At 42.4% G+C, this 26,829-nt stretch overlaps 1 protein-coding gene across 3 annotated transcripts in view; it reads right to left on the bottom strand.

Annotated features, from left to right (window-relative positions):
- Positions 1 to 5,211: 5,211 nt before the first annotated feature.
- Ptger3 (prostaglandin E receptor 3) overlaps positions 5,212 to 26,829 on the bottom strand; it is a 172,355-nt gene continuing 150,737 nt past the window's right edge. The window contains exons 3-4 of one of the 3 annotated variants that reach the window (XR_010050545.1): positions 7,308 to 7,464; positions 5,212 to 6,474 (exon numbers count right to left, since the gene is read on the bottom strand). Coding sequence is in view for 1 of the 3 variants with exons in the window: in XM_063258314.1 (XP_063114384.1) it covers positions 7,459 to 7,464 (6 nt within the window). In the remaining 2 variants the exon portion in view is untranslated. Of the gene's footprint in view, positions 6,475 to 6,620; positions 7,465 to 26,829 lie in introns of those variants that run through there. The other 2 variants (XR_010050551.1, XM_063258314.1) reach the window with 2 other exon arrangements.

Genomic DNA, 26,829 nt, shown 5'->3' with positions numbered 1-26,829 from the left:
ATGCTCGTTTCGGTTAACTGTCTTCACATCGTTTCAGCAAATTACTGCACATTTCCTCGACTCTGTGCATAACTGTTTTACTTTTATTTATTTATTTTTCTTTGTGAGGCAGGGTCTCACCATGAAGTTCAGGCTGGACTTGAGCTCACTTTGCAGCTCATGCTGGTCACGAACTCACAATGATCTCGTGCCTCACCCTTCCAAGTGCTGGGATTACAGGCATGCACCACCACGCTGTGCTTGTGCGTAACTGTTTATGATGAGGTAGAACACCAGGAAGTGTGGTGCTTACCAAGCGTGTTGTTCTAGACACATTCTGTGAAATCTTTTTCACTCTCCTTCCTTCTCTTCTTCTTTCTCCTCTTCTTTCTCCCTACTCTTTTTTCTTGTTTTCCTTTGCTTTAGGTACTGGGGATTGAACACAAGGTCTCCAATTTGCTGGGCAAGTCTGAACTATTGAGCTACATTCTCCTCCCTTTTTATTTTATTTTGAGACAAGTTCTTGCTAAATTATCTAGACTCAAACTCGCAATGCTTCTGCCTTAGCCTTCTGAGTAGTTAGAACTATCATTGTGTGTTACTGTGCTCAGTTTTTTGCAAAACCTGTCAGTAGACTGATATTCAGAGAAGAGACAAGACATAGGTAACTGATAAATGAGTCATTATAAAGCAGAACTGGATACCAGTGTCACACCAAGCCTTTGGGGGATGGCTGGTTGTTCAGGCATGTATGACACTTCGAGTATATGCTACCGCACAGCACTTGTGTGGAATCAGATTAATACATTTAAAGCAGCTACTCTTTAAATGGAGAAATTAAGTTAATATGAATTTTCCTGTAAACTTATGAACGTTACAGGTCATACTGAATTTTGCTCTTTTGAGACATGACAGAGTCTATTAGCACAATCTATCCTGCTACATTTGAGATAGTTTATTTTAACTTATGAAATTTTGTACATGTATAAACAATGGGAAAACCAATCATTCCTCACAGCTACAAATAAGAGAAAATTTTGAGAGTACATTAAAGTGAGGAGTTCTTACTGGCTGTGTAATAAAAATTTTTTTTGAAAAGAATTAAAGTATCCATTCTAGAAAGATCTCAGGGGGCAGATCAATATTGTAACTACTGAAAGTGAAAGGGGAAAAAGGTCAGGTAACATGAAAACATTGTGAATTCTTGCTCTCTTGACAAAAACTTAATATAATAGTTGCAAACTTTGTTTCCGTATTTTTCTAATACATACTTAACTCTCTTTATGCTTCCTGGTTTGAATTAACTCATTTGGTGTCATTTATATTTTTCAGTTTATTATTAGTACATGTTTGTGGTACATAATGTTTGATTCCTTGTGGGAAAGCAGAACGTGGACCTCACACATCGCAATTACCTTTGTTCGTCCCCTTTCCTTCCCTCTCTTCCACCTGTGATTCTTTTCCCTTTTTATACCTGTTTGCAGGACAAATGTTTACACCCCTTGTGTGGAGTTCATGCATGGCCAGAACTTAGCCTCATTCCCCTCTTTATCCCTCCTCAGTTCACTGGATGTTATGTCATCTCTTGCATGTAGAAAGGGTGTTTTTTTATTTTCTTAAAACTGCATTATGTAACACCTTTCTGATACTTTGGAGAGCACAAAATCCCAAGAGCAAAGAACAGATTCTCAATACCGGCTTCTTCAGCTGTGCCCCAACTTGGGAACGGTGGATACAATTGCTCCATGGGCTTAGGAACCTGTACCCTGCTCAGAGAAGCTCAAAATGACAGGCAAAGTGCAGGACAAGCCACTGATGAGACGCAACCCAGTTCCATTCTATTGCTCGTCTATCACCAAGATGTAGAGCATTGTTTTGGTTTTAATTTAAATGTCAATAGTTAAACTTTAGACAGCTTAGTGAGCATACGTTTCCATCATATTTGTCAAAGTTATCTCACAGACTGTAGTTTGTATTTGCCCCATTGTTCTGACCTTTTGGATGCATAATTTCAGTCAAATATAGAAAAAAATCTTAAGCCAGAAAGAAGAGACTAAAGATAATGGGGTTTTTCTCAAGCCTAGGTAATTTCCAGGCCTCTTGGGCAGCTGTGTGCTGCCTGAATCCACTTTTTAATTCATTTCATGCATTTCATGTTTTCCATACTCCAGGCTCTAAAGATCAGAAAAAAGAGCATTGCTTCAAGGCACAGTGCATTCCGGAGCAGCTTCCGTTGTCTTATTTGGTCTGAGATGTCTGAGTACAGTCATTCATTCAGAAATAGCTGTCACGCTCTGACCACAGAGCAGGACACAGATGCTGGGGCATCTGTGGAGCAACTGGAGCAAGCAACTAAAAACTTTAGTTTCTGGAAGTACACAGTTGGGGACAGAGGGAGCAGAGAAGAGTTGTAAACATAATAAAAAGAAAATGTTATAAAGTACCAGAACAAATGTATTTAAAAATGGTAAGGTGGGTGTGTAGCTCAGTGGTAGCCCTGGGTTCAATCCTTGGAACCAAATGAAATGATACATTAAAAAATTAATAGCCAGAAAAGAGATGGGAAAGAGGACCCAGGAGGAGAACAGAGGAGAGCAGTGGGAAGTGACATGGGCGGTGACAGGGGTGGGAGGGTCAGCCCATGTACATGACCGGGAGAAGAGCATCTGGGAGGGGACAGGCCACATCAGTGGCCCCAAGGCAGGGGGATGCCTGCTGCATCCAGGAGGGGCAAGTATGGACCATGGGCGTGCAGTGGCTGACTCCTCAGATGACCGTGGTGTGAACAACAGCTAGCGTCACGCCAGTCCTCATGAGCAGAATGATGGGGTGCAGTTATCACCCCAATGGAAAAGGGACCAGTAAGTTAGTCAACACCTGCATGCACATGACTGCCCGCATGTCTTCTCACTGTAGCTCCACAGGAATCTACAGAGGTGGTTATAACAACCAATGTTCTATAAATCGGAGTAATAACAAGCAGACAGCCCGTGTGTTGGCAAGACCAAGGTGACAGAGCAGTAAAGCAATGGCACTGACATCCAGCGCCTTCAAATCCTCAGCTTTTATGGAGACATCACTGAACCTCACTGGGGTTCATGACTTTGAGGTTCAATTTCTAAACAAAGCAGATTCGAAAGAAGACTGAGGATTATCAACGCTCAGTTCCAGGGTTAGAACATGGGATCCCGCTGGCTGATACAGCCAGAGCGATTGGGATTCTGCTTCTGTGTTCTCACTTGTTTATTTCCCAGCATTGTATGTCCTGCTTAAGGGAAAAGCAATTGTTGAAGGCGACCTAGGTATAGGTCATAGTCAGAGGGTTGCAGTTTAAATAGCTCTCTGAAGAGAGCCGTTTGGGACACATTCCCGGGCAGTCATCTGGTCACCACTGCTTTCTCCTCCGGGCATGTAACTACCCGGGGTATTCTGGGAATAGCAGAGTGGTACCCAGGAGCACAGCCACTGCCTGCAGCCCTTTCGGGGGGTAGCCAAGGATGGCTGGAGGCTCCCTGCGGTCCTAGCATGAACCATGAAAAGCTGATGCTAGGAAATTTCATTTCTAACCACACAGAGACTTTTCATCCTTTCCCAAAGACACACATTGCCTGTTTTCTGGAAAATTCTTCTGTTGACTGTGCTTGACCTTTCTCTTATATGGGAAAATAATTTTTAAAAATTGAGACTACAGCCTGCTGGGCACACACACACACACACACACACACACACACACTCATTCAGTTAGTCCATTTTAAGTAAATCATGCCAAAATGTCCACGTAAGGACAATGCAACAGGATTAAACTTGAGTCCACTGACCGAGTCATTGAGGCCTTGAAGAGGGAGCAGTGATGTGTGCACTGGTGGGAAAAGCTACAAAGAATGAAACCCAGCTCTTTGGAGGGGGTGGTGTGGACACCACGGTTCACTTCCCAGCCAGCGTTGGTGTTTTCATGGGAAGACGCTGGAAACATCTGTACCCTGGAAAGAACTTAGCTTCTCTGTGGCCAGTCTCAGCCCAGTGCGACAAACACGAGAAAACTGAATCTATCTCTGATTGGACTTCCAGGAGGAAAGATTCTTCCCTTCCACTTCCTGCTGTAAAGCGAACCAGAAGCACTCAGCGGGTTTCACCCAGTAGGACAGAGATGAATATGCCTTTTAGATGTGCTCATGGCCTGTGTGAACAGCAGAGAATCTTCATGGCAAAAGAAAAGCAGGAAAGAGGAAAGAAGAAAGGGCAGACAGAAGAGCAAGCTGGACCTGGGATGGGGTTGGGGTCTGCTGAGGGGCGCAGAGGTGAAGCCCGAGGCTTTGTACCAATCAAGGCTCTCAGAGGGCTAAAGGCACAGGCCACCCGCAACCCCACCTGAGAAATGAACGCTGTCATTTGCAGCAACGTCATCAGGGCAGGAGAAGTAAGCGGGGCAGAGGGAGATGGATGTGCATGACCTCAGCCATGCGTGCTCCTAAAAAGTTCAACCTGGCATTGAAGCTGAGTGTGGACAGGTCACTAGAGGCTGGGGAGAGCGTGTGTGGGGTGATTCATGGGTACTAAGTTATAGTTAGGAGGTACTAAGTTACAGTTAGGAGCAAGAAGTTCTTTTGTGCTACTGCAGGGTGGCATGGCTACAGGGGATAATAATGTGGTATGCATTTCTAAAAGCTACAAGAAGGGATTTCCCAGGTTTTCTACATAAAGAATGATAGATCTTTGAAGAATTAGGTGTTTTAAATCTCACTTAGACAGCACACAGCATGCACATGTATCAACAAAACATCACATGTGCCAGGTATGGTAGCACACACCTTGTGCTGGGTAACCCCAGCACTTGGGAGGCTGAGGCAGGAGGATTGTCATGAGTTTCAGTCAAGCTTGGGCAATTTGGTGCGAGTTCAAGGGTAACTTGAACTACATAATGAGACCTTGTCTTAAAAAACAAAAGGGAACAACAAAACAAAATCATATGCCCTACCATTTTATGTACCAGATTTAAAAAACCTAATTTATAAAAATAACATTCTTCTGCCACACAAACCTATAGGAGAATTTATGCATTAGCATGATTTTGTGTGTGTGTGTGTGTGTGTGTGTGTGTGTGTGTGTGGAGATGATGCAATAGTATGATCTAAACACAGAATCCTAGAACCTTTTTTCTTTTCAAAATCCACGTATTTCAATGAATGGTTGTTGTAGTCAGGGGTTGTGAGGAGAACAATTAAAATCAGGACATGGAATTTATAATATTATTTTATGATGGTCACCCAGAGTTACAACACAAGAAAGTGCAAGAAATCTGTCCACAACACTAAAGACCCAGAGCCAGGGACCTGGAACCCACAGCAATATCCTACATGAGTCCAGATGAAAACCCAGCGCCCATGACAATGCCTTCCACGAGTCCAGCTGGAGGTCTAGAGCCCATGAAAAGGATTCACACCAGTCTGTTTTATGGATCCGTGCTGGGAAGGCCTGTAGATCAGCAGTGGGAGCTAGAATGTCTATGCAGGAGAGGTGAAGGAGCTGTGCTGGTAGATTGAGGGTTCTACGCTGGAACGGAGAAGTTATGCTCATAATAAAGATCAGGGCTGTCCTGAAAAGCACCACAGCCATCCTCAGTGACACGGAGGTCCCAAGCTCCACTGATGATAAGCATTCAACTTGTATGCCATGAAGTCAGCATGACGAGTTTGTCCTGGAGGTTAAATGGCACACATCTTTCCCTCTGGAGCCAGGAAGCGATGCTTGATGTAAGGACTAGAGCTTCCCCAAAGTGAACCACAGCCACCTCACCAACAAGGTCCTGAGCTCCTCCGATGACAATGGTCAAACTCACACTGGGGAGGCTAGTCATGACAAGCTCCTCCAGGAGAACCAGTGGCTCAAACAGCAACACTTAGCAAAACCTACAATTCCTCAATGCCCCTTCTTTCTCCTTTTCCACGTCTCTATTTATACTGGCAGCACTCCTCAGGTGGAGCATCTATGCTCAGCACCATGGTGATTTAATTCCACTGGCATTAAACTGACCACCAGTTTCCAGTCCATAACAATGGTCATCATCATCTATCTGAATTATTTTGTCAGGAATGTCAAAGTCTCATGTCAAAAAATGGGCTACATTTGAAAAGTAATTACAATTAATTTTTCTTTTTTCCATATTAGTATCAATTGCACACCAAACACTTTGCTGACTGTACTCATCAGATTCACAGTAATTCTAAGACATGTAGGAAAGAAAAGGTCCAGAAAGGAGGAAGAGGGTCACAGGAGTGTTAAAAGGAGTATTGGCCCCACATGAAGTTTCGCCTGACAGGTAGAATAGGGTCTGTAACACAGAGTCCGTGACAGTTCTACACCAGTATCTGTTTTTGTGTCAGTGCCTTCCGAAAGAAGCAGGGCTGTTCCATGAAGAAATCTAGTGTAGTGGATTAGAAGATTTGGTACATTAGAAATGATTCTGCCTGTTTCAGAGGTCCTTTCCATGGACAAATGCTGAGTTTTAGGAAGAGAAAGAATTTTGGAGACGGATGGAAGTGGAGAAGGGGAGGGGAGGGGAAGGGAGGAGGAAGGGAGATAAAATTCACACAAAACTTTATGAGAACCTGTTGTATTTAATAAACACACACACACACAAAGGATTGCTGTCTGGAATATATTTTTGAAACACTCACAAATCAATAACAAATTGACAAATAACTCAAAAGACAAACTGTCAAATTTACACGTGTACAAACACAGAAGAAAGCCAAACGATCCATAAGACCCGGAAAGAGGCTCAATTTCACATTTTGTCCAGAAAATAGAAAATAAATAAACAATAAGATATAATTTCACAGTGACAAGGATGTAGGAAATTAAAATGCCATCAATGTTGCATCAGTGCACCTGATTTTATGTGTGAAGATGCATATGCCCAATAGCACACTGTTCTGCATTCCTAGATGTGTATGTTAGAGAAATTCATGCAGAGGGACGGATACAAACATATATGCTGGTGGTTATTTTGCAGTCCTGCTTGTTATGGGGAGCACAGAAATACTTTTCCCTTAGCAGAACTGAACAAAAAAGTCATGCTTTGCTTAAATGGTGGAATATTCTATAGCAGTTAAAACGAACAATTTAGAGTTTCATAATCCAATATGCATAGATCTTAACAAATAATTTCAAACAAAGAAAACAAAGTAACAAATCACATATATTTGTAAACATATGCAAATATTCTGAGCTCACAAAACAAGGCATAAACTTAATGGGTGTATTCACATATAGTAGAAGTACAGAACATGCATAACAATGAAACATACCAGCATCCAGAGAGGTGTTACCTGTGGGGGCGGCATTGGAGGAGGAAGTACAAGAATAGGTTGAGAGGTGATTCTGCAATTTCTTTTCTTTTTTCTTCTACAAGGAGAGAGAGAGTAAGAGCTTCGAGTGATGTGATCTTGGCAGCAAAGTAGATTTTGAGTTTGTCCAAAATTACTCCTGAAATACAAATAAAGCAATTAGGATAGCAGAGGAGAAAACAACTAAAAATACATTTTTAAAAACTAAGAAGGCAAGAAAACTAAGAGGCAAGAAATTCCCATAAACTTTGGGTTATAAACAGGAGCAGTAAATCAGCAACAGCAGTAGAACAGATTGAAGTTGGGTGGCAGGAATACTGAAAAGTGAACGGCTCAGCCGACACACCCCATGAGCCCCAATACAGAAATCTTTGCAATATTCACTTTGAAGAGGAGAGAGGCTTGCTTCCCTTGAGTTTTGGAAACACGGTGAGACATTTCTGAGAATGCCTGGTGAAACTGAGAAAGGCCCTAACAATTCCCAGTTTGCAAAGAAGTTTACAAAGCATGCTGGATGCAAGCATGAAAAGATCAAGATTCTAGAGCTAATTAGGATTTGTGGTTAAATGAACACACAGTTGAACTATCAGTTAAATTGTGTTTAAAGTTAAATTACAGATGTTAGAAATAGACAAACAAACAAAAAATCCAAAATACAGGCAGCTCTGTTAAGAGAATTAATTCGATATCTACAGAGCAAATGTATGTGGGGGAAGGGGAAGAGATTTTAAATGTGGACTTTGTCTAATCTTGATTCAAATAAGCCAAGTCATACCTTTTAAAGACAATCCATGTATTTTATTATGGATAAAGTATGAAATAATACCAATAAGTATTTTTAATTTTATGATGCATGATAATGATATTGTGACACTACAAGAAAATGCTCATAATTTTTAGGAATTCACACTTAATCATGAAAGGATAAAATCATACTATCATGTGTCCAATATTTGCTATCAAGAAAGAAAGAATAAATATGAAATAAAAATGAAAATATTTTAGAAATAAGTGATGCAAAGGTCCAGTAATCTAAATTATGCCAATGACATAAAAACAGGCATATAGTGTAATATGATAGAACTGAAAGGCCAGAAATATCCCATTCAATGCATATGATCACCATATGTTTGACGAGGATGTACAGACACATACTACTTTAACAAATAGTATTGGTAAAATGGGGTATCTGCATGAAAGAGCTGGTTCTGGCATTATACCATATAAAAATAACTCAAAATTGATTAAATACCCTACACGTAAGAGTTAAAAATAGAAAAAGCTTCATGATACTGGCTTTGGCAGTGATTTATTGGCTAGGACACTAAAAGCATAGCTAACAAAATAGAAAATAGATAAATGGGACTACATGAAACTTAAAACATTTTTTACATCGAAGAAAACAGGAGTCAAAAGGCAAACTCCCAAATGATAGAGAACACTGCTAAATTATATATCTGTGAAGGAGCTCTAAAATATGTTAAGAACTCCTATAACACAACAAAAAATAACCCATTTAGAAATGGACAAAACCTTGAATACATATTTACTCAAAGAAGATACATGAAGGGCTAACCAATGGATGAAAGTTTGCTTAGCATCACTAACGTGAAAGATAATACAGTCAGAACTGCCACAAGCTATCAGCTTGTACCCAATTAAATGGCTGCTGTTGGAAAAATAAATAGCAGGTGTTGGTGAGGACATGGAGAAAGTGGGACCATCCCGTGCTATTAATGGGAGTGTCCAGCAGTGCAGTCCCATTGCAAAACAGTAGAGCACTTCCCTGAAATTTTAAAAATAGAATTACCACATGATCCATTAATCCCAATCCCAGGCACATAGCTAAAAGAAGAGTAGAACCTTTAAGACACCTCTGTACACCCATGTTCACCGCGGTTTTAGTCACTAAAGCCAGAGTGCAAACAACCGAAATGCCCATTGACAGATAAACAGATAAAGAAAATGTGATCGATGCATGTCTCAGTATCCATTCGGCCCCATATGTGGAAGACGTCCTTCCTACTCCACGCTACAACGTGGGAGAACCTAGAGGATGTTACTCTAAGTGAGATAAGCTTGTCACAGAAAGACAAATACTGCCTGACTCCGCTTCCACGAAGTATCTACCGTGGTAGAACTCATAGAATTCAGAATCGTGGTCACCAGGGGTGGTGAGGAGAATGAGAAGGCATTGCTTGGGGTATAGGATTCCAATTTTTCAAGATGAAAAGATTCTGGAGATGTCTTGTGCCACGTTATGAATACTGTTAACCTTGCTGACCTGTGCTCTCCAAACTGGTTAGGGTGATCAATTGTGTGCTTAACATTTTGTCTTGAGGATGTGGTTTTTAAATCACAGTTAAAAATAGATGAATTCTTAGTGTGATGAAACCTTGATAATTGATTTATCTTAGTGATAAGAAAATAAAGTTTTAGTTTCTTTCAGTTTTTTGTTTTTGTTTTTGTTTTTTTCATTTTTATCGGTACCAGGGATTGAACTCACGACTGCCTGCTTGCAAGGCTAAATCCCCAGCCCCTTCAGTTTTTGTCTATAGTAAATGCTCAAAACTTTTAGGAAAAAAATTGAAACAGATATGACACAGCTTTTTATTTAGCGATGAGAATACTCGGGCATTTTGTGTAGGTTTATAGTATTTCATAACTGATAAAAAGTGAAGGCTATAGACAGTGGGCCACATTGGACCTAAAGGTGACCCAGTTTGAGTCCGTAGGTCCCAAATCTGAATTTTCTAGAGGAAGAATCACACATCAGCTCGAGTGATGGTGTTGATTATATCATCTAAACAGATTCCTAGGGGAAAATGGGACAAACTCCAGGAGGAGTGATATGGACCATGTAGAATCATCAAAAGTGTTTACTACAGATCAAAAGAGGCAAGACGAACTGTCACTGTGGGTAAGAAAACCATACTCGGCATGGCATGGCATTGCCATGGCTCGAATTTCACATCGGCAAAATCATCCTTCTGGGAATGAAGAAGATAAAGACACTTTCAGAAGAATGAAGAATAGGAGAACTTGTCACCAGCAAACCTAGATGCGTGTGTTTGGTTGTCATAGTTCAATGCCACTGTCTACTTGTGCCACTAACAGACACCAAGGTTTCTACGACAGTCTTCTTTCATATCCCTGGGGGGAAAGTTGCTAACAGAATACCAGGGAGCTGCCACTGCGCCCTGATAGCCCAAGAAGAGCATGAAGGATTTTCCCTTAAGATGTGCAGGCAAAGTTGTCAGTGGCACCCATGACTCATAGCTTTTGCAGTGTGTGTGTGAAGACATAAAAATCCAGAAAGCAGCAAGAATGTTGACAGCAAACAGAAATGCATTCTGCATATCAAAGTGATTTAAAAAATTCAGTGGTTGAAGAAATAACACTTTGCAATTTTACATCAACTCTTTGTTGATATTTAATGTTTTCTCACAGTTAAAAGTTTTCAGATGATGATCTAATAAAGATTTTTTAAAGCCTCATTTTTGTTTTTATAGGCTTATAAGACGTTGCAAAGATGAAAAGCCCTTGGGTGTCTTCACCCCTTTTTACTCAGTGTACGTCTTACATTAATGCTGGTGCAATGTCAAAACTGGGAAAATGACCTTGGCACAATGTCATGCACACTTTATTTTGCATGTCAATCCTTGCAACCACCACTGTACCATGAGATGGATTTTTCATCAGAGTAAAGATCTGCTGGTATCTATTTGCTAGTTTAAATCAAACACAGAAAACCTGCCTCTTTTTAAGTCCCTTTATTCCTTTAATTTGTAAAATAATTGTTTTAAGCATATTTATAGGTACACTGAGATCCTCATTAGAGAATGCTGTGTCTTTTGTTCTATTAAAATTCAGAATATCTAAGAGAGAGCTTTGATAATTACCTATTTGTGTCCTGTTTTCCTTCAGGATTTTCTAAAAGTCCATGTTCAGTCACTAACTTTCTCCTCCAGGGACTTCCTTTAGCTATGTTTTGGAGGAGGTTTGCTGTGAGAAATTCTCCTGTCTTCCATGCCTCTGAAACTATCTTTATCTTCTTCATTCCTGGAAGAATAATTTTGCGAGATGTGAAAGGTGCATTTGGCAATGTTTCCCACTCTTGAAAAATGTCCCACTTCCTTCTTCCTCTCATGGGAAATCCACTGTCACTGAAATTCTTTTTAACTTGACAGATAACATGGCATTTCTTTCTTGCTGTCTTTTATCTACAGTGTTAAGTTTTATTTTAGTGTGGATTTCTCTTGTTGTAGTCAAGTTTCTTGAATCTGTTCTTAGCTAACATTTTTCCTTTTTCACTTATTTCAAGGAGGTTCATTAGAGCTGTTCTAAAAATCTTATCCATTGATTTCAACCTTCGTGTCATTTCTCTGTTGCTATGTGCTGTATTTTCCATTCAAGCTGGGATTGTTCTCATTCTTGGCATCTAATGCGTAATTCTATCCTGGACACTTGGGATGTGATGCTGTAAGACTCCGACTTTATTCAGTTTTTGTCTTTGGTTACTTCCCTCTAGAGCAAGACAGCCAGGGCAGGACACAGAGGCTATTGTCTTATCTTTGCCAATTCAAGGTAAACATCCGGGTCCCTCACTTGGTCTTTGTTAACATTCCAGTGCCAGGTTACTCTTTTTTGTTTGCTTGTCTTTCTTCCTTTGAGTTAGGTCTTCCTGTGTAATACAGGCTAGTCCTGAACTCACCATATAGCGCATGCTGACCTTGAACTCACAGCAATCCTCCTGCTTCAGCCTTCCAAATGCCGGGATTACAGGGGCATGCCGTTGTAGCAGAAAATGCTTCCCAGTCTATTAGTTGCTCAGGTAACCCTTCCTGTTACAAGTTCCTGTTCCTTTTGTCTCCCAGAAATGATTGGTCACTGTAATGCATATGATAAGAACCAGTCAATAAACTTGGAATACTCTGCTTCTGTTCTTCCTACTTGCTTATCTAATATAAGCCCCAAACTACCAAGAATCAGTGACTGATATTCTGAGAATGATCCCAATCAGTGCCTATTGATGTAAGTAAATCTGCCTCCAAATCCTAAGTGTCATTTCAGTGTTTCTGCTTGCAGCTGTGCCACCACGCCCAGCACTGCCCAGTTACTCTTGAGACTTCAGGTCTTCTGTAGGCCTCTGCTGACATCTCCCTTGTTGGGAGAGGGAGAAGGAGAGGTTCATGTATCACTCCCTGCTTTGGCCTCCATTGACACAGCAGCACCAAAATCACTTTACTGCTGAATTGTGTATGGGGGTGTGCAGTGGCTCTTCCAGGAAGGCACTCCCGGGGAGTGGGGAAGAGTGCTTCAGAGAGGAAGCCTGGGGTCCCCATGCCATCTGCACTGCCTGCTGAGGATGAAATTCCCATCCTACTCGGTCTTCTCTACGCTGCTTCGCTGACAGTGAGAGGACATGAGACTGCTATGGGGTTGTTATTACCTAACTCTTTGGACCAGTTATGGTATGTGTACCATGGTGGGCTGTCTGTATCACTGAAAGCTCTAAAAAGCTTGCCATTTCTGGGCTAGGCTATCCACTTTCTGGTGCTTTAGTAGACACAGCAAGGTATTGGGGGGTCCTATCATTTTTTGGCAGTTCACATCTTTTTTTGAACTTCATGTAAACTCCTTCAAGAGAGTTAAGACTTTATGGTTTATATCTACAGGGTCCCCCAAAGCCTCATGTACTCATGGGCAGGCTTTTGGATTGCAGGGTGTTGTAGTTAAGGGTTGTGCGACCCTTAACTGTGCAATCCTTAACTACGGAGAACAATTAGGATCAGGACATGGAGTTATAATATTATTTTTATAATGGTCACTGGGAGTTAACACAAGAAAATGCAGGAAATCTATCTGCAACACCAAAGACCTAGAATATTTAGTCAGGAGCCTAAATCCCACAGCAATGTCCCACATGAGTCCAGATAAAAACCCAGAACTTATGACAATGCCTCCCATGAGTCCAACTGGAGATCCAGAGCCCACAAGAAGGACTCATGCCAGTCTCTTTTACGGATCCGTGCCAGGAACCCCCAAAGGTCAGTGGTGGAAGCCAAAAAGTCTATGCCAGTGGGATAAAGGAGCTGTGCTGGTGAGATGAGGGTTCTATGCTGGAGCTGAGAAGTCACACAACAAACACCAGGGCACCCCAGCCATCTTCAGCAACACGGAGACCCCGACCTCCTCCTCCGACAAGCACAGTAAGTTATATGCCAGGAAGCAGCGTGACAAGTTCATCCAGGAGACCAAGCAGCACACGTCTTCCCCTCCAGAGCAGGAAGCAATGCTCAGTGTGAGGACCAGAGCTTCTCCAGGAGAACCAGCAGCTCAGACAGCAGCTCGTAGGAGAACCCACAATGCCTCAATGCCTCAACGCATCAACACCTCTCTTCTTCTCCACCTATTTATCCTGGCAACCCTCCTCAGGTGGCACATCTTTGCTCAGTGCCATGATGATGTAATCCAGCTGGTGTTAAATTGACCACCAGTTCTTAATCCATAACACAGGGCTTCCAGCTGACTTGCTGCTGGAGGCTGGGGCTGGCCAGAAGATGTGGGTTCCTAGGGGAGTGGCCTGGGTCTCTCTTCCCCACTCCTTGCATGATTCTGCTTCCTGCTTCCCTGCTGTGGCTGTTTCTCCTCTGTGATGCCTCTCCGCCACACCACTCTTCCTTGGAGCCAGCCGGCTCGACACTGAAACTTGTACACATGGTGAACCAAATAAACCTTCCCTCGTTAGAGTTATGAGTGTCAGGTATTGTGTCTAAGTGACTAGGACAGAGTTGTAGTATAAAGAGATTTATTCTAAAGTGACTTAGTCTAAAGTGACCAAGGTAGAGTCCAGTAAACAGGCTCAGTAGGGCCCTCAGCTTCCTGACACTTGTGACAACTCTATTTCTCACCATAATTCTTTAAATTAGTGTTTCTGCTCTCTTAGTGTGCTTTTCTGCTTGCTTAGTGTGAGCCTGCATCTCATTTCAGACTGCTGAAGTCGAAAAAAAGATGATGGGATGAGGGACCAGGGCAAGCACTGCCTCCTTGCGAGACTCTGGGGAGCTCCTGGGCAATGGCTCGAGCCTCTTCTGATTGCTCCAGCTATGTTATTTATAGATTCCAAAAACAGGCATTTAGAAGCCACCCTGACTCAGCACTACCGCACACTGGAATACTGAATAGACCAAGCTCCCAGCCAGGGACTAAAGGGAGGAAAAAGCAAGATGAGTTAAATCAGTAACACAGAAATGACCGCGTGCCTTGGGAAAGTAAGGAGAAGGGAAATCAGGGTGAAGAGGAGGAGGAGCGAGCTGTGCTGTGAGGTCTGACAACAACCGGGTGGCTCTCCGAGGAGGAGCCTGGTAGCACACAGGTTCCACTGGCATCTTGAGGACAACAGGGACACAGAGGGAGGGAGACAAGAAGGGAGAGAGTGGCGGAGAGATAGTGACCGGGCTGGGGCACTGGGGCCTTGGAAACCATTTTTAGAACTTTGGTTTTTATACCTAGTGACCCAGAAAGCCACTGAAATACTCTTTGGTGTAGCTATTATTTATTTTATTTTATTTTATTTATTTTTTGTCTTTTTGAGACAGGGTCTCACTATGCAGTTCAGGCTGACCTTGAGCTCACTTTGTAGCCCAGCCTGGTCTCAAACTCACAACCATCCTCCTGCCTCAAGCCCAGCTTCCCAAGTGCTGAGATTACAGGCATGCACCACCACACCCAGCGAGAGTAACTTTTAATTTTGATATAATTTAAAATTTATAGTAAACTGAAGAGCACGAGGGATAACTTTGCTTACACTAAACAGTAGTTTTCACCTACATGCTTTGATTCATTCTCTCTCTTTCCATGACTTATTTGACAATAAATTGGAGATAATAGTAACTCCTTTCTATTAAACAGTTCAGTGAATATTTTCTAACAACCATGTTCTCTTACATAACCAAGGTGCACTTAACCAAATCAGGAAAGTTGAAATTGATAAAAACTTATTAAATCAACAGACCACATCCAATTTTTGGTAATGTCACTAAAACTCTCTGACCTAGCCTTGGAATAATAAATTCGTCTTTCTGTAAAGAGCCTGAGTGTCCTTAAATGAAAAAGAGAAATCAAAATCAGGATCAAAATATTCAGCATGCTCACTGCTAGTACTGTGTCATCACACAGAAACAATCTCAGTGAAGAGAACACCTTCTGTGCACACACACCTGTACACGCTGATCTGTGATCATTTCTGCATTTATGTAGCTATCCTGGTTGATACTGAAAATCATGTTTATGGTGACCCTTGCATAATTTCAGTCTGTTTTACTCACTTTCCTTGTCACTGGGGGAGAATACGTGACACCGTGATTTAGAGGAGAAGAGGTTTACTTTGACTGTTAGTGTTAGTCTATCATCGTTTGACTCACACAGGAAAGGCCCAGGCAGAAGGCAGCTGCTCAAATCAGAGGGGTCAGGAATCCAAGCAGAAGCAGGAGCCTGGGGGGACAGATCCACCCTGTGACCGCCTCTTCTGACCTGATCCAGCCTCTGAAAGCACACTGGCTACCGTGGAGTCAGCATCCAATCCCTTTCACAAAATCTGCCCAAGAGTGCACGAGAACTTTGGGGACTTTCTATGTAGAAACCACAATACCACTAGAAAACAATGTTCCTCTTTACTTTGCTTCTTTATAACTTTCCCTTCAAATACTTACCGGTTACCTTTAGCATATTTACTTTTTGCAACTAGTTTTAGAGTTGCTGTTCTGCAGCACTGAGGCAAGCGAATCTATTAACTAGACTTTAATATTTGTTTAAAGCTTTGGTTCCACAAAGTGCATAACTCTTAAGTATACAGTTCAGTGATGCCTGACAAAGTCATGCACTTGTTAAGCGAAGTAAGTGAGCCACAGAAACGTGATTGCATTCATGTGGCATCTAAAAAGCTGATCTCCGAGAAGCTGGAAATGAGTTAGTGGAAAAGAAAGCTGAGCGAGATGCACAGGAAAGGATGGGGAAAGGGTGAGCCAGGAGTTCTAAGTTCCAGTCAGAAAGAAGAAATGAGGGGTGGCATAAACAGCAATGAGGACCGGTCTGTTTGAACAAAGCTAGAAAACATGCAAAGAAATGATAAATGATTGAGGAGGTAGATGTGCTTATCCTGATTTAAACCTTACACACTACATGGTCATCATGTTCCCCCACCATCAGGACAGTTTTTATGTGTCAATTAAAAATTTGTGTAAAAAGGAACCTCACTATTCACAGACTACACCTGTGTAACTGACAAACCCTTGAGACATCAGTGAGAGAGGAGTCAGTTGGGGTGCTTCAGAGTATGTACAGATGGTGATTATGATGACTGCTCAAATAATTTCAGTGAGGCGGAGAGCAGGGGTAAGGACAGAGGGGTGTAGGGAAATCAAACGGGGGTAAAGTCAGCGGACTGGAGATCTGTGTGTTGTTTAAGGATAAAGCAGAGAGTTTTCTGTGTCCTGCTGTATCTGTACAGCCTGGTGATTGGTATGGCAGATGTGGTTGCCCGTGTGTGAACATATGCTGGATTTGGAATAATCCTAAAGACTTGTTTTCCTTGAGTATAGTTCTCTTGAGACCGCCTAGATTGGTATATACATATTTGCAAAGTGCTTTTCATGATGCTGACCTTAATATAAATGTGAAAAAAAGAACACTAAACTTGTGGTTTTTAGTGGTTATTGTTTATCTTAGAGGGTAATTCAGAGGTAAAAACACCTGAGAAAGACGTTTTTCTGCTTTACAATTTAATGACAAATATATCACCTTCCTCTAATGGCAGAGTTTTACCCATGAAATTTAATTGAGGACTTATACAGTCCTTTTCTAAGTTTGTACTGTCAAACAATTTTAGTACAAGATTCCTTCCAAGGATATAAAGTGAAATATAGCTGGATTTTTTTTCTGCCTTGCTTAAAATTGGACAATATTGTTCTTTTCCATTCAAAAAGACATGTCAAAAACTTTCCACAAAGCCAATAGATTCGATTCAAGTACTTCCTTATATTTATCTTCAGACTTCAGCTAATTGAAAAGTACCTGCTTCTCTGAATTTTAATACAACGTAAATATGTACATACTTTCAGTTTTTGTTTTGCTTAATTGATTTGTATCCCCTGATAAAAAGCCCTTCCAAATAATTCATGAGTAGACCTAGCTTGTAGAAGACTCCAGAATCTAAATCACAGCACAGTTCAGGGAAATAATCTCAGCTGAGGTATTGTCTTTCTTGCCTTATTAAAACAAAATTCTCTTTTTTGCCTCTACTGTGTTTCAAGATGGCCATCACATTCAGTGGTTGGGGTAAGAAATGTGAGGATATTTCCTCCACAGACTATGAAAGCTGAGACCTTAGTCCAAAGTTCAAAGTTAAATCACCTTGTAGTTCACGTTGCAATCAACAATCTGCAAAATTGGGGTGGAGAGGCAAATACCTCCTGGGCTGAAGCGTTTATCATTTTTAGGGAAAATTTGTTGCTTTGTTTGTGTGAGTGATTTTTGTTCCTTTTATTGGTCCTTTGTATCGTCTTTAGAAAATACATAGGAAAAGGGAACAGAGATGAAATCAATGCATTGGTTTTCAGCTTTGGTCCCTAAATGTATCTATATTTCCAACAAATTAAAAAGGTTTACAATCACTTTATGGAAGAACAGCTTTTTATACTCTGTTACAGTCTGAAACTCTGCTCACAGTGGGTGTAATTCCAGGATTGAACTTGCACAAATGGGGCGCAGTAAGTGGGGTGAAGGTTCTCTGGAAACAGGGGTACTGGGAATCAGGGAAACGAGGTTCCCCTGTGCTGACAGGTCTGGTCCACCTCTGAAGTGCAAATCATTTATTTCCACAGTAATCAGGGGGCAACAGGACATGTTCTGAACAGATTGTAATGAGAACAAGAACCACACTGCAGCCAGACAGGAGAGACAGAAAATATCTTTGTCACAAGCCCAGGAGTCAGGGTTCTGGAGGCAGGGCCCTGGAGTCAGGGCTCTGTCCCAGAGTGCTGGGGCAGCCCTGTTGACTTTCAATTTTTCAATAGTAAGATAGAGATAGTGTCTCTTTTAGCTCACAGCTTCATACATAGGAAAAATGGTAAAGAAATAACCTTTAGCTATTGTAAATGTTATTCAGTTAATGAAAGTCATGTTTACTCAAATGCTACTGAAGTTTTTAAATATTGGCTTATTTGCTTTTCCTATCTGACGAGAATTGCACAGGTTGAAATCTTAATAAGCTGGAACATGTCGAAGTCAGCAAGGTCCCCAGTGTTGGTGCTTTGCTCCACTGCTTGCTCACTTGGCCTGTGGGGCAGAGTCAGCTGCCCAAGGACCCGAGGGCAGGCGCAGAGGCTGCAGCACTCTCCTCTTCCCTGGCCTTTCCAGAAAGGTCTCCACACGTGACACTCCCACTCCCATCCACCCACTGCATGTTGCTCTCCTAAATCACTGCTTAGAAAGAGCAAAGGATGAATTATGTTGGAGGTTTGAAAAGAAAAATGTATCACCATATAAAAAAGCATCCTTTCTAAACTTGTGCAGTACAGTCTCGAATTTGGTCATTTTTTGGTAACGAACATACCACCTGCTTCTATGGAGATTTTAATGTTCTAGGCATCATTAGGTCTTGTGGATTAGGAATGATTGGGCAGCAAAGAGTCTGCGAGGGAACCAAGCCCATCGGGATGGTACAATGCAGCCTGGGCAGTGCAAAAGGCAAGTCATACAGTGAGTGGCCTTGAGGTATGGGAGGAAGCAATTCAGCCTGTGCTTTACAGAAAAGGTCAGGCTGGACTTTAACAGCACCAAGGAGCAGGAGGCTGCACTATCTCATGACTACATATGTTAAAGGAATAGCAAGCAATTCAGTGAGGCACTTACGCAAAATCCACAGAAATGCACTTAAAAGAGATTGGGTTTTTTGGCTTGGGAAAATGGTAGAATCATTCTAGTCACTAAAGTCTTGCTCATTTCAGAACAAGAATCCCACGGGATATATTTCTACTTTAAGGAGATCAGAATTAGTGACTATTTTGGTTATTTTTCTCTCATTGCTGAGATAAAATACCCAATACCCCAAATGAAGGAAAGAAACATTTATTTAACTCACTGTTTGTGGAGGTTTCAGTCCATCATCAGCTGGTTCCCAGGCAGGGTGACATGGCACAGGGGAAACACTTCAAGGCAGTATACAACAAAAGCAGCCAGAGCAAAAGGGGCAACAAGCCTCTTCTCCTTTATACCGTAAGGAGGTTACACTCTTCTGCCCCCTCCACCCACAGTTGCGCCACTCAAACCACCTCCCTGTCCTCCTCTTACACAGACTTGGGATATTTACCAAGTATGGATTCTGGCTCCAGGCTTAGTTAAATTTCTAAACTTCTCAAGTATGTATCAACCATTACAATCCACCCCTTGTCAACTTGGCAATCAGACACATTTCTTTAAACCTGTTTCCAGATACAAGACATACTTATTTTAAACATTTCACAACTTGGACAATATAAGACAGGCTTAACAATCCTTATGAACTGGTATTAAGTCTATCAATATTATATTACATTAGAAACATAACATTTTTTCCTTGGCCCCCCCAAAGACTCATGAACATCTCTTTATGCAAAAGGCAAGTTAGTCCATCTGCAAGAGTTGTCAAAGTCCTAACACTTTCAGCACTGCTGAAAAGTTCAAGTCCCAAGTCTCCTCTGAGACGTAAGTCAAACTCTTAGCTGTGAGCTCCTGTACAAATGAAAACAAAGTTAAAAACTTGTAATATGCAGTGGCAGAAGATAAACATTCCCATTCCCAAAGTTACAAACAGGGGGATACAAAAGATTTGGACCAAAACAAGTCCAAAATCCAGCGGTGCAAACATTAAGTCCAGTAGTTGCCCGTACAGCATCTGAAACAGTCTGTGAGTTCCAACCCTATGACATGTCTGGTGGCTGTTCTTCCCACAGTTTCCCTCTCAGACTGGCTTTGCTCCCTCCTTGCGGCTTTCCTTAGATGATCCATGTTCCTAACTTTTTCAAACTTCTGAGGTCACTGTACCTTTGGCTTCACACTCACAGCTTCACAAACTTCCTGCTCAGGGGCACTCTGCCTGGCCTCCCAGGCCTTCAGAGTAGAGGTAGAAGCTTTTTAAACTTTGGAAATCTTGCTTTCTGTATACACCTAAAACCAGCACCTCATGGATGATGCTGAGGTCTGCTGCCTGCTGGAGCAGTAGCCAGGCTTTCTTCTCTCTTGGCTGTAGTGGTCAAGATCCTGGATTGCTGCACACTCTGAATCCAATTCTGAGGAACAAATTTTCTATGTTGCCGCCATTATAGACATGGTGCTCTGAAGCTTTTGCCCCAAGCAAACTCTTTCACTTTTGCAGCTTTGAGGCTGCAAAGGTTTGAGACATGCCATTTTTTGTGATACCTTCAAGCCATATTTTCTATTCTCCTGTTCCTTCCCAGCAATGGAGATCTTAGCTCTACCTTTACAGTTCATAGCTTTCCTTATGCTTCCTTTTTGCCTAAACTGACAACATTTTAAATAATACTGCTGGGCTCTTTGCTCTTGATTTGCAACATAAATCTGGCTAAAAAAAGCCAGGCCACTGCCTCAATATTAGACTGCCTTGAAATTTTTTCTGCCAGATTAATTAGTCTGCTGCCCTTAATCTTAGTCTCAGGCAAAGTCTCTCGACATGAGCAAAATGCAGACAACTTTCTGCATTTCCATAACACACATTATCTGGAGTCCAGCACCCAGTGGCATTCTTTCCTAGCAAAAACCTCCTGAGCCTGGTCTTTACTGATTTTCTGGTCTTCTGAGATCTGACCAGAATCTCCCATACAGAACAGCCCAAACCTTTCCAGGTCCACTCCTTCAGAGCAACATTTCCAAACCTTTCCAAACCCTTCCCACAAGCCATTCCCAAAGGCTCTTGAATCACATGGTCAGGTACAGCCACAGCTATAAGCCGGCTCCATTGGTACCAAATTCTAACCTGGTTACTTTTTTCTTGTTGCTGAGACAAAACACTTGACCCCCAGAGTGAAGGAAGCAAAGATTTATTTAGCTCACTGTTTGTAGAAATCTTAAGCTAAATCCAAGTTTGGAGAATGCTGGGGACACTGTATCCCAGCGGCTTTTCTTCCTTCCTCCCAGCCCTGCATAGAATGGAATCACATTTTACCCATCCAGTATTTCCAGCATCTGGCTGCCAGTAGATGTTTAATCAGTGAGAGATGGACGAGCAAGAAGAAGAGAATTAAACTATAATCAATGCACCAAAGATCCAAGGGTTAGGATATTGGCCACAATGTGCTGATAAAAAATCAAGTTTAGTTGTCTAAGAAAAGATGACTTAAAATGAGGGTGTTTTAGGGAGCTCAAATTAACATCCTTTTTTGCTTGCTCCTCAGTTTGTGAAAGAGGACACATAAAACAGATGGAGATTAGAAAATAGTGCTAACTTTCAAAACAAGATGATAGGAATGCAACAATGGTTGTTCTGTTGTATATTCTGATCTTCAAAAAAAGAATTGCTTAGGTTACCAGATACAGACATGCAAGATCGATCAAACCACATGAATATTAGCTGTTCTTTTCCATGAACTAATAGAATTAGTAGTAGAATCATCTTAGCTATCTTATGTACATATTATACAAATTTATGTCTTTTTCCTTTTCCCTTTCTTCTTTTCTCCTTTCCCCTAACCCACCTTTTTTTTTTTTTTTCCTTTGAGCAGTTTCTTACCCTTTGCCAATACCTGGTACAGATTTTGAATCTTATTTACTCTTTCAGTTTCTTACAATAGAGAAACAACATAGTATTTATACATGTGAGTCTGATTTATTTCATTTTTTGTCTCTTCTTGTTTGTTTTTCTCCTTTAAAAAAGCCACCACGTTACTGAGGAGCTGTTTGGAGTCATGACTTAATCTACCATCAAAACAGTTTGCAGATTCTCTTTCCTGGTGTTAGATGGATTTATATGGACGCAACAGCCTCTCCTGGGGGAAGGGGCAGATCTTCACTGCTTGGCTGAGAGCAAATGAAATCCGCTCACTGTGGAAATGCTAGTTCTGTTCTGAATGTACTAGGATTTAGAGATATGAAGCAAGCTAAATAAGTCCCGTGCTCATGCTACTTGAACGGAAGCAAATGATCATAGTGAAATGGCATAACACTGAAGTGCAGGCATAAAGAGAGGACAGGGAAGGTCTTAGAGCCTGAACCTCAATGATCCGAGTAGGGTTTCCCATGAGATACACAGGTACGGTTTGAAGAAAGAGTAAGAGTGTGTCCACACTGAGGAGCATGTTTCTAACCCTTTAAGCTGTACTTTAAGTATTTGAAGTATTTGAGGTGTTGAATATGAATGAAGGGAGAGAGGAGGAGGAAAAGAGGAAAGAAGAGGGCCAACGAGGTGGGAAAGTTTAGCAAGAACAAACCAGGAAGGAGATTTGCCAGCCATTTTTTTGTACTTTCTCATGCTGGATTCTCTCACGGGAGCTGGGGACCTGAGTAGTCCCGAGCAGGGCAGTGACAGAATGAATCAGTCAGTGAATGAATGGCATGGGCTGAGAACTGTTTGGGGGGTTTGAATTCCAACAGAGGCAAAAAGGGCAGACAGAAGTAGACAGGTGTGAAAGACACAAAGGACTCACAGCCAGAGGACCTGGGGCAGGTTAGGTGCAGAGGGAGGAGTCTGAGGCCATAGTTCCTGGGTTGGGGGGGAATTATGGGCCATTTTCTAATCAAGGCAAAACCGGGGAGAAATCATATAGGGTGATGACAGTGAATTCACTTCTGGGTCGCTGAGATTTGGGTGGCTAGGATGTCACTGTCATAGCTATATCCCTTTGGCAGAAGAGGGTGTAGAGAAATGAAATGCAAGAATATAACCTGAGGTAGAATAAAAAATTTGAAGAATATGGGCAGATGCAGACACAGGTAAAGGTGTAAAATTTAAAATTGAGGAAGTAGTTAAACACATCCCATGAAAATTAGCTGAGAAATTTAAAAAACAGTTTTGTAAAGCAGATCCTTTGGAGAATGGTTATTACAAACAATGAAGCATCTCCAGTAGGTAGAACACTGGAGCGGGCACGAGGTCACTGAGAGAACACAGTGAAGCTGGCATTGTGGAACTGGGCACAGAGCCCTGAAGCCAGGACTAGGCACAATAGACCAGGGATTGGGGAGAACAGAGGAGCTGGAAGGGGATATCAGTCCGGGACCAGACAGCAGAAGGTCACTTAGCCTGTGCCACCTCACAGAACCTGGAGGATTCCTACTCATTTGTTCTTCAAAGTCCAACTCACATGCTTCCTTCTCTGGGAAGCCTTCTGTTGTAGTCAGGGGTTACAAGGAGAACAATTACATACAGGACACAGAATTTGTATTATTTCATGATGGTGGCCCAGAGATACAAGAAAGTGCAGGAAATCTGTCCATAACACTAAAGACCTAGAAAATCCAGCTGAGGGCCTGGATCCCACAGCAATGCCCTGCATGAGTCCAGATAAAGACCCAGAGCCTGTGACAGTGCTCCCCAAGAGTCCAGCTGGAGGCATAGAGCCCACAGCAATGACTCACACCAGTCTGTTTTACAGATCTGTACTGGGAAGGCCCAAAGGTCAGCAGTGGAAAATAGAAAGTCTGTGCCAGTGGGATGAAAGATCTGTGCCAGTAGGTTAGGGGTTGTAAATTGGAGCCAAGAAACGACGCTCAAAATAAGGACCAGGGCTCCTCCTAAGTGAACCACAGCCACTCTCCCGAGCTTCCCCAATAATGGCAGAGTTCATATCAGGGAAGCCAGCATGACAAGCTCCTCCAGGAGAAAAAACAGCTCCAAAATCAGTACCTAGAAGAACCTGCAATGCTTTGCTCTTCCTTTCCATGTCTCCTTTTATGCCAGCAGCTTCCCTCAGGTGGGGCATCTACATGCAGTACCATGCTGATTTCACTAAGCTGGTGCTAAGCTGACCATTAGTTTTTAATCCCTAACACCTTCCTTGACCGGCCTGGTGATGCCAGTCTCTTTCCCTTTGCTGTCAGCAACCACTTGTGCATAACTTGCACTTTGCAGACACCAGCTCTTTGCATCTCTGTCCCTGATGGTGTTGCAACTGTCAGGGCTTGTGGAGTGAGCAGGAACTTCTGGCTCTCCAAACAACCCCTTTGCTGTCTGCTACCTGTCCACTGCCCCGTGAAGGTCTCAAATGCTCTCAGAGCCACCAAAGCTTCTCTTTGCTCAGCCAGAGATCAAAGCACCATCAAGGCCCCAAAACCCCCAAATTAAACGTCCTTTACCTACGTGAACTCTCTCTCTCTCTTGTTGCACAGTTGGGTCTCCCACTCTGAGAGCTGCTTGGCAGGCAGGCGTCTTGAAGATCAGCGGTCTCAAGAACCAGCACCAGGGGTCTGGAAGATGGGGTGGGAACTAGATGGCTGTGCTTCCGGCACGCGCGAGCGACCGCCAGAGGGCGCTGGCGGCCCAATCAGGCTTGGGCTTGGGTCTCTCCCAAGGCAGCATAGGGTTGAGAGTGGCTTGAGCTGGAACCAGAGCTGCAATCTGCAGTTCTACGTTCTCCTAATACAGTAAGCCACACAGCGAATGCGCTTATTTTGGATTCAACTGCTCCGCGCTGGGTGTCCGTTGGATACCGAACCACTGTGTGCCGCAGTGTTCTCTGACTTAGAACCTATCTTCTCCTTGAAGATGCCTCTCAGAATAGCTCTGTGGGAAGCACACCGGGCCAGCTCTTGCAATGATCCCAACTCTGTTCTTCACCACTGTGAGACCCTCACATTCTCCAGCGTTCTGAACCTCCTCCAGTTCCCACTGTTACTGAACCCCTCTGCGCCCATCACTTGTGATTGTTTGTGTCCTCTGTTTTCCCTCTGAGCCTGTGTCCTCTCTCTATAGTTGTGACATTGACACGAAATCACGGTTTTATTCCTTCGGTCAACATGTATGGGTCACCAAAATATTTATTCATAGAATTCGGTGGTCTGTATCTCCTGGAGTTGGGTGCAAAGTGATGGATACATGGAATTTAGAATTCCAAGAGTGTCCTCTGGGAAGCCCATCTCAGGGAACGTTGTAACAGCCACCAAAATTTATCCTGGACAGCAGCTCTGGTTCCTAAAGAATAAGCATGACTCAATGCAGTGTTCACCTAACAAAGAACTAGAGAACCAGCAAAGAGAAAGAATTCAAATAGTAGCCAAGATGGGAGGACTTGTCCTGCAAAATGGAATCATTAGTAGAATCTCATGTATGAATTTTCATAATGAGAAGAGAAGCTGAACTTCAAAGATGAAGATGTTTTGAGCCATGGTTGCTTTGTAACCATACAGGAAGGCAACAATACCAATAATAATCCCCAAATAATTTGGGTGAGGTAAAGAAGGCTAAAGTGGACACCCTTAGGCTGTACTAAAATTTTTAATATGAATGCAGACTGCTGTACATGGTAAGCTGGAAGCCTTATTAAATGCAGGAATAACCGCCTGCTTCTACCTTCCATGACCCTACGTCATGTTTATCTTTGAGGATGCATGACCTGAAATGAACTTCACTGTTTGATTTCTGTGTGGGGTCACTCATTTATAGAATGCTTTTTTTAGCTTATCAAAAGTATATTCTCCCCTCCCACAGTCCTGATGATATGTATATCCGTCATATTAAGATATTTTTATCGGGGCCAGCAGCCTGCCTGTTGAAAGTTTGTTTTTGAGTTAGTCATTCAGGGAGTTACAAGTATCTTTAACCTCAAATGTGGTTGAGTTGGGGGAAGGGAGGGAAGAGAAGAGGAGAAACGCAGCAGCTGACTCTTTGCAGGGTTGGCTGCAGGGGTGCTGCCGCGCCTCCCTATCCTTCTCCCTCGTGAGCTCGGGGCAAGTTAGATGGTGGATCTGAGCGGCCCTGGTTTCCCATGTTGCAGGAGACGGCTGGTGTGCTTCCGGCCCTGTTTGCACATTGTTCTTCCTGTGAGGATGACTCTGAAGTCTTGCAGAGCTTTTCAGTTTATCATGCAAACAGTGTGCACATCTAATAGAATTTCTGCCTTTGCAAAGGTTGCCTAAAAGCTTTATGTCAAAATTTTATCTCGCTTCAACCAGAGTCATTTTTCAAACTGGGTACCAATAATGAGTTATTATTGAGCTCTTACTAAAGTGTGGGGACTGGCTGAGTACTTAGCATCCATCGAGTCCTCACTCCTTACAATAATTAATGAGTTAAATTCAACTCTTATCTCCATTTTATAAAGAAGAGAACCGAGAGCTGAAGAAATTAGGTATGGTTCCATCTAATGCCAGAGCTTCACAGCAGGCAGGACATCCACACCACAAACCCAGGCATGTGATAAAGCATAAAGAAAGGAGATGATTTCATTTATATGTTTTATAATACTCTGCCAACAAAAATTCTCTCTTAGCCTGTCTTGCCACAGTGGTAGAGACA

This window comes from Cavia porcellus, unplaced genomic scaffold, assembly GCF_034190915.1.
Source record: "Cavia porcellus strain 051 isolate PalLab524CR breed Dunkin Hartley unplaced genomic scaffold, mCavPor4.1 scaffold_1, whole genome shotgun sequence".
Taxonomy (NCBI): Eukaryota; Metazoa; Chordata; class Mammalia; order Rodentia; family Caviidae; genus Cavia; species Cavia porcellus.
This window is presented reverse-complemented; position numbering and strand designations above follow the sequence as displayed.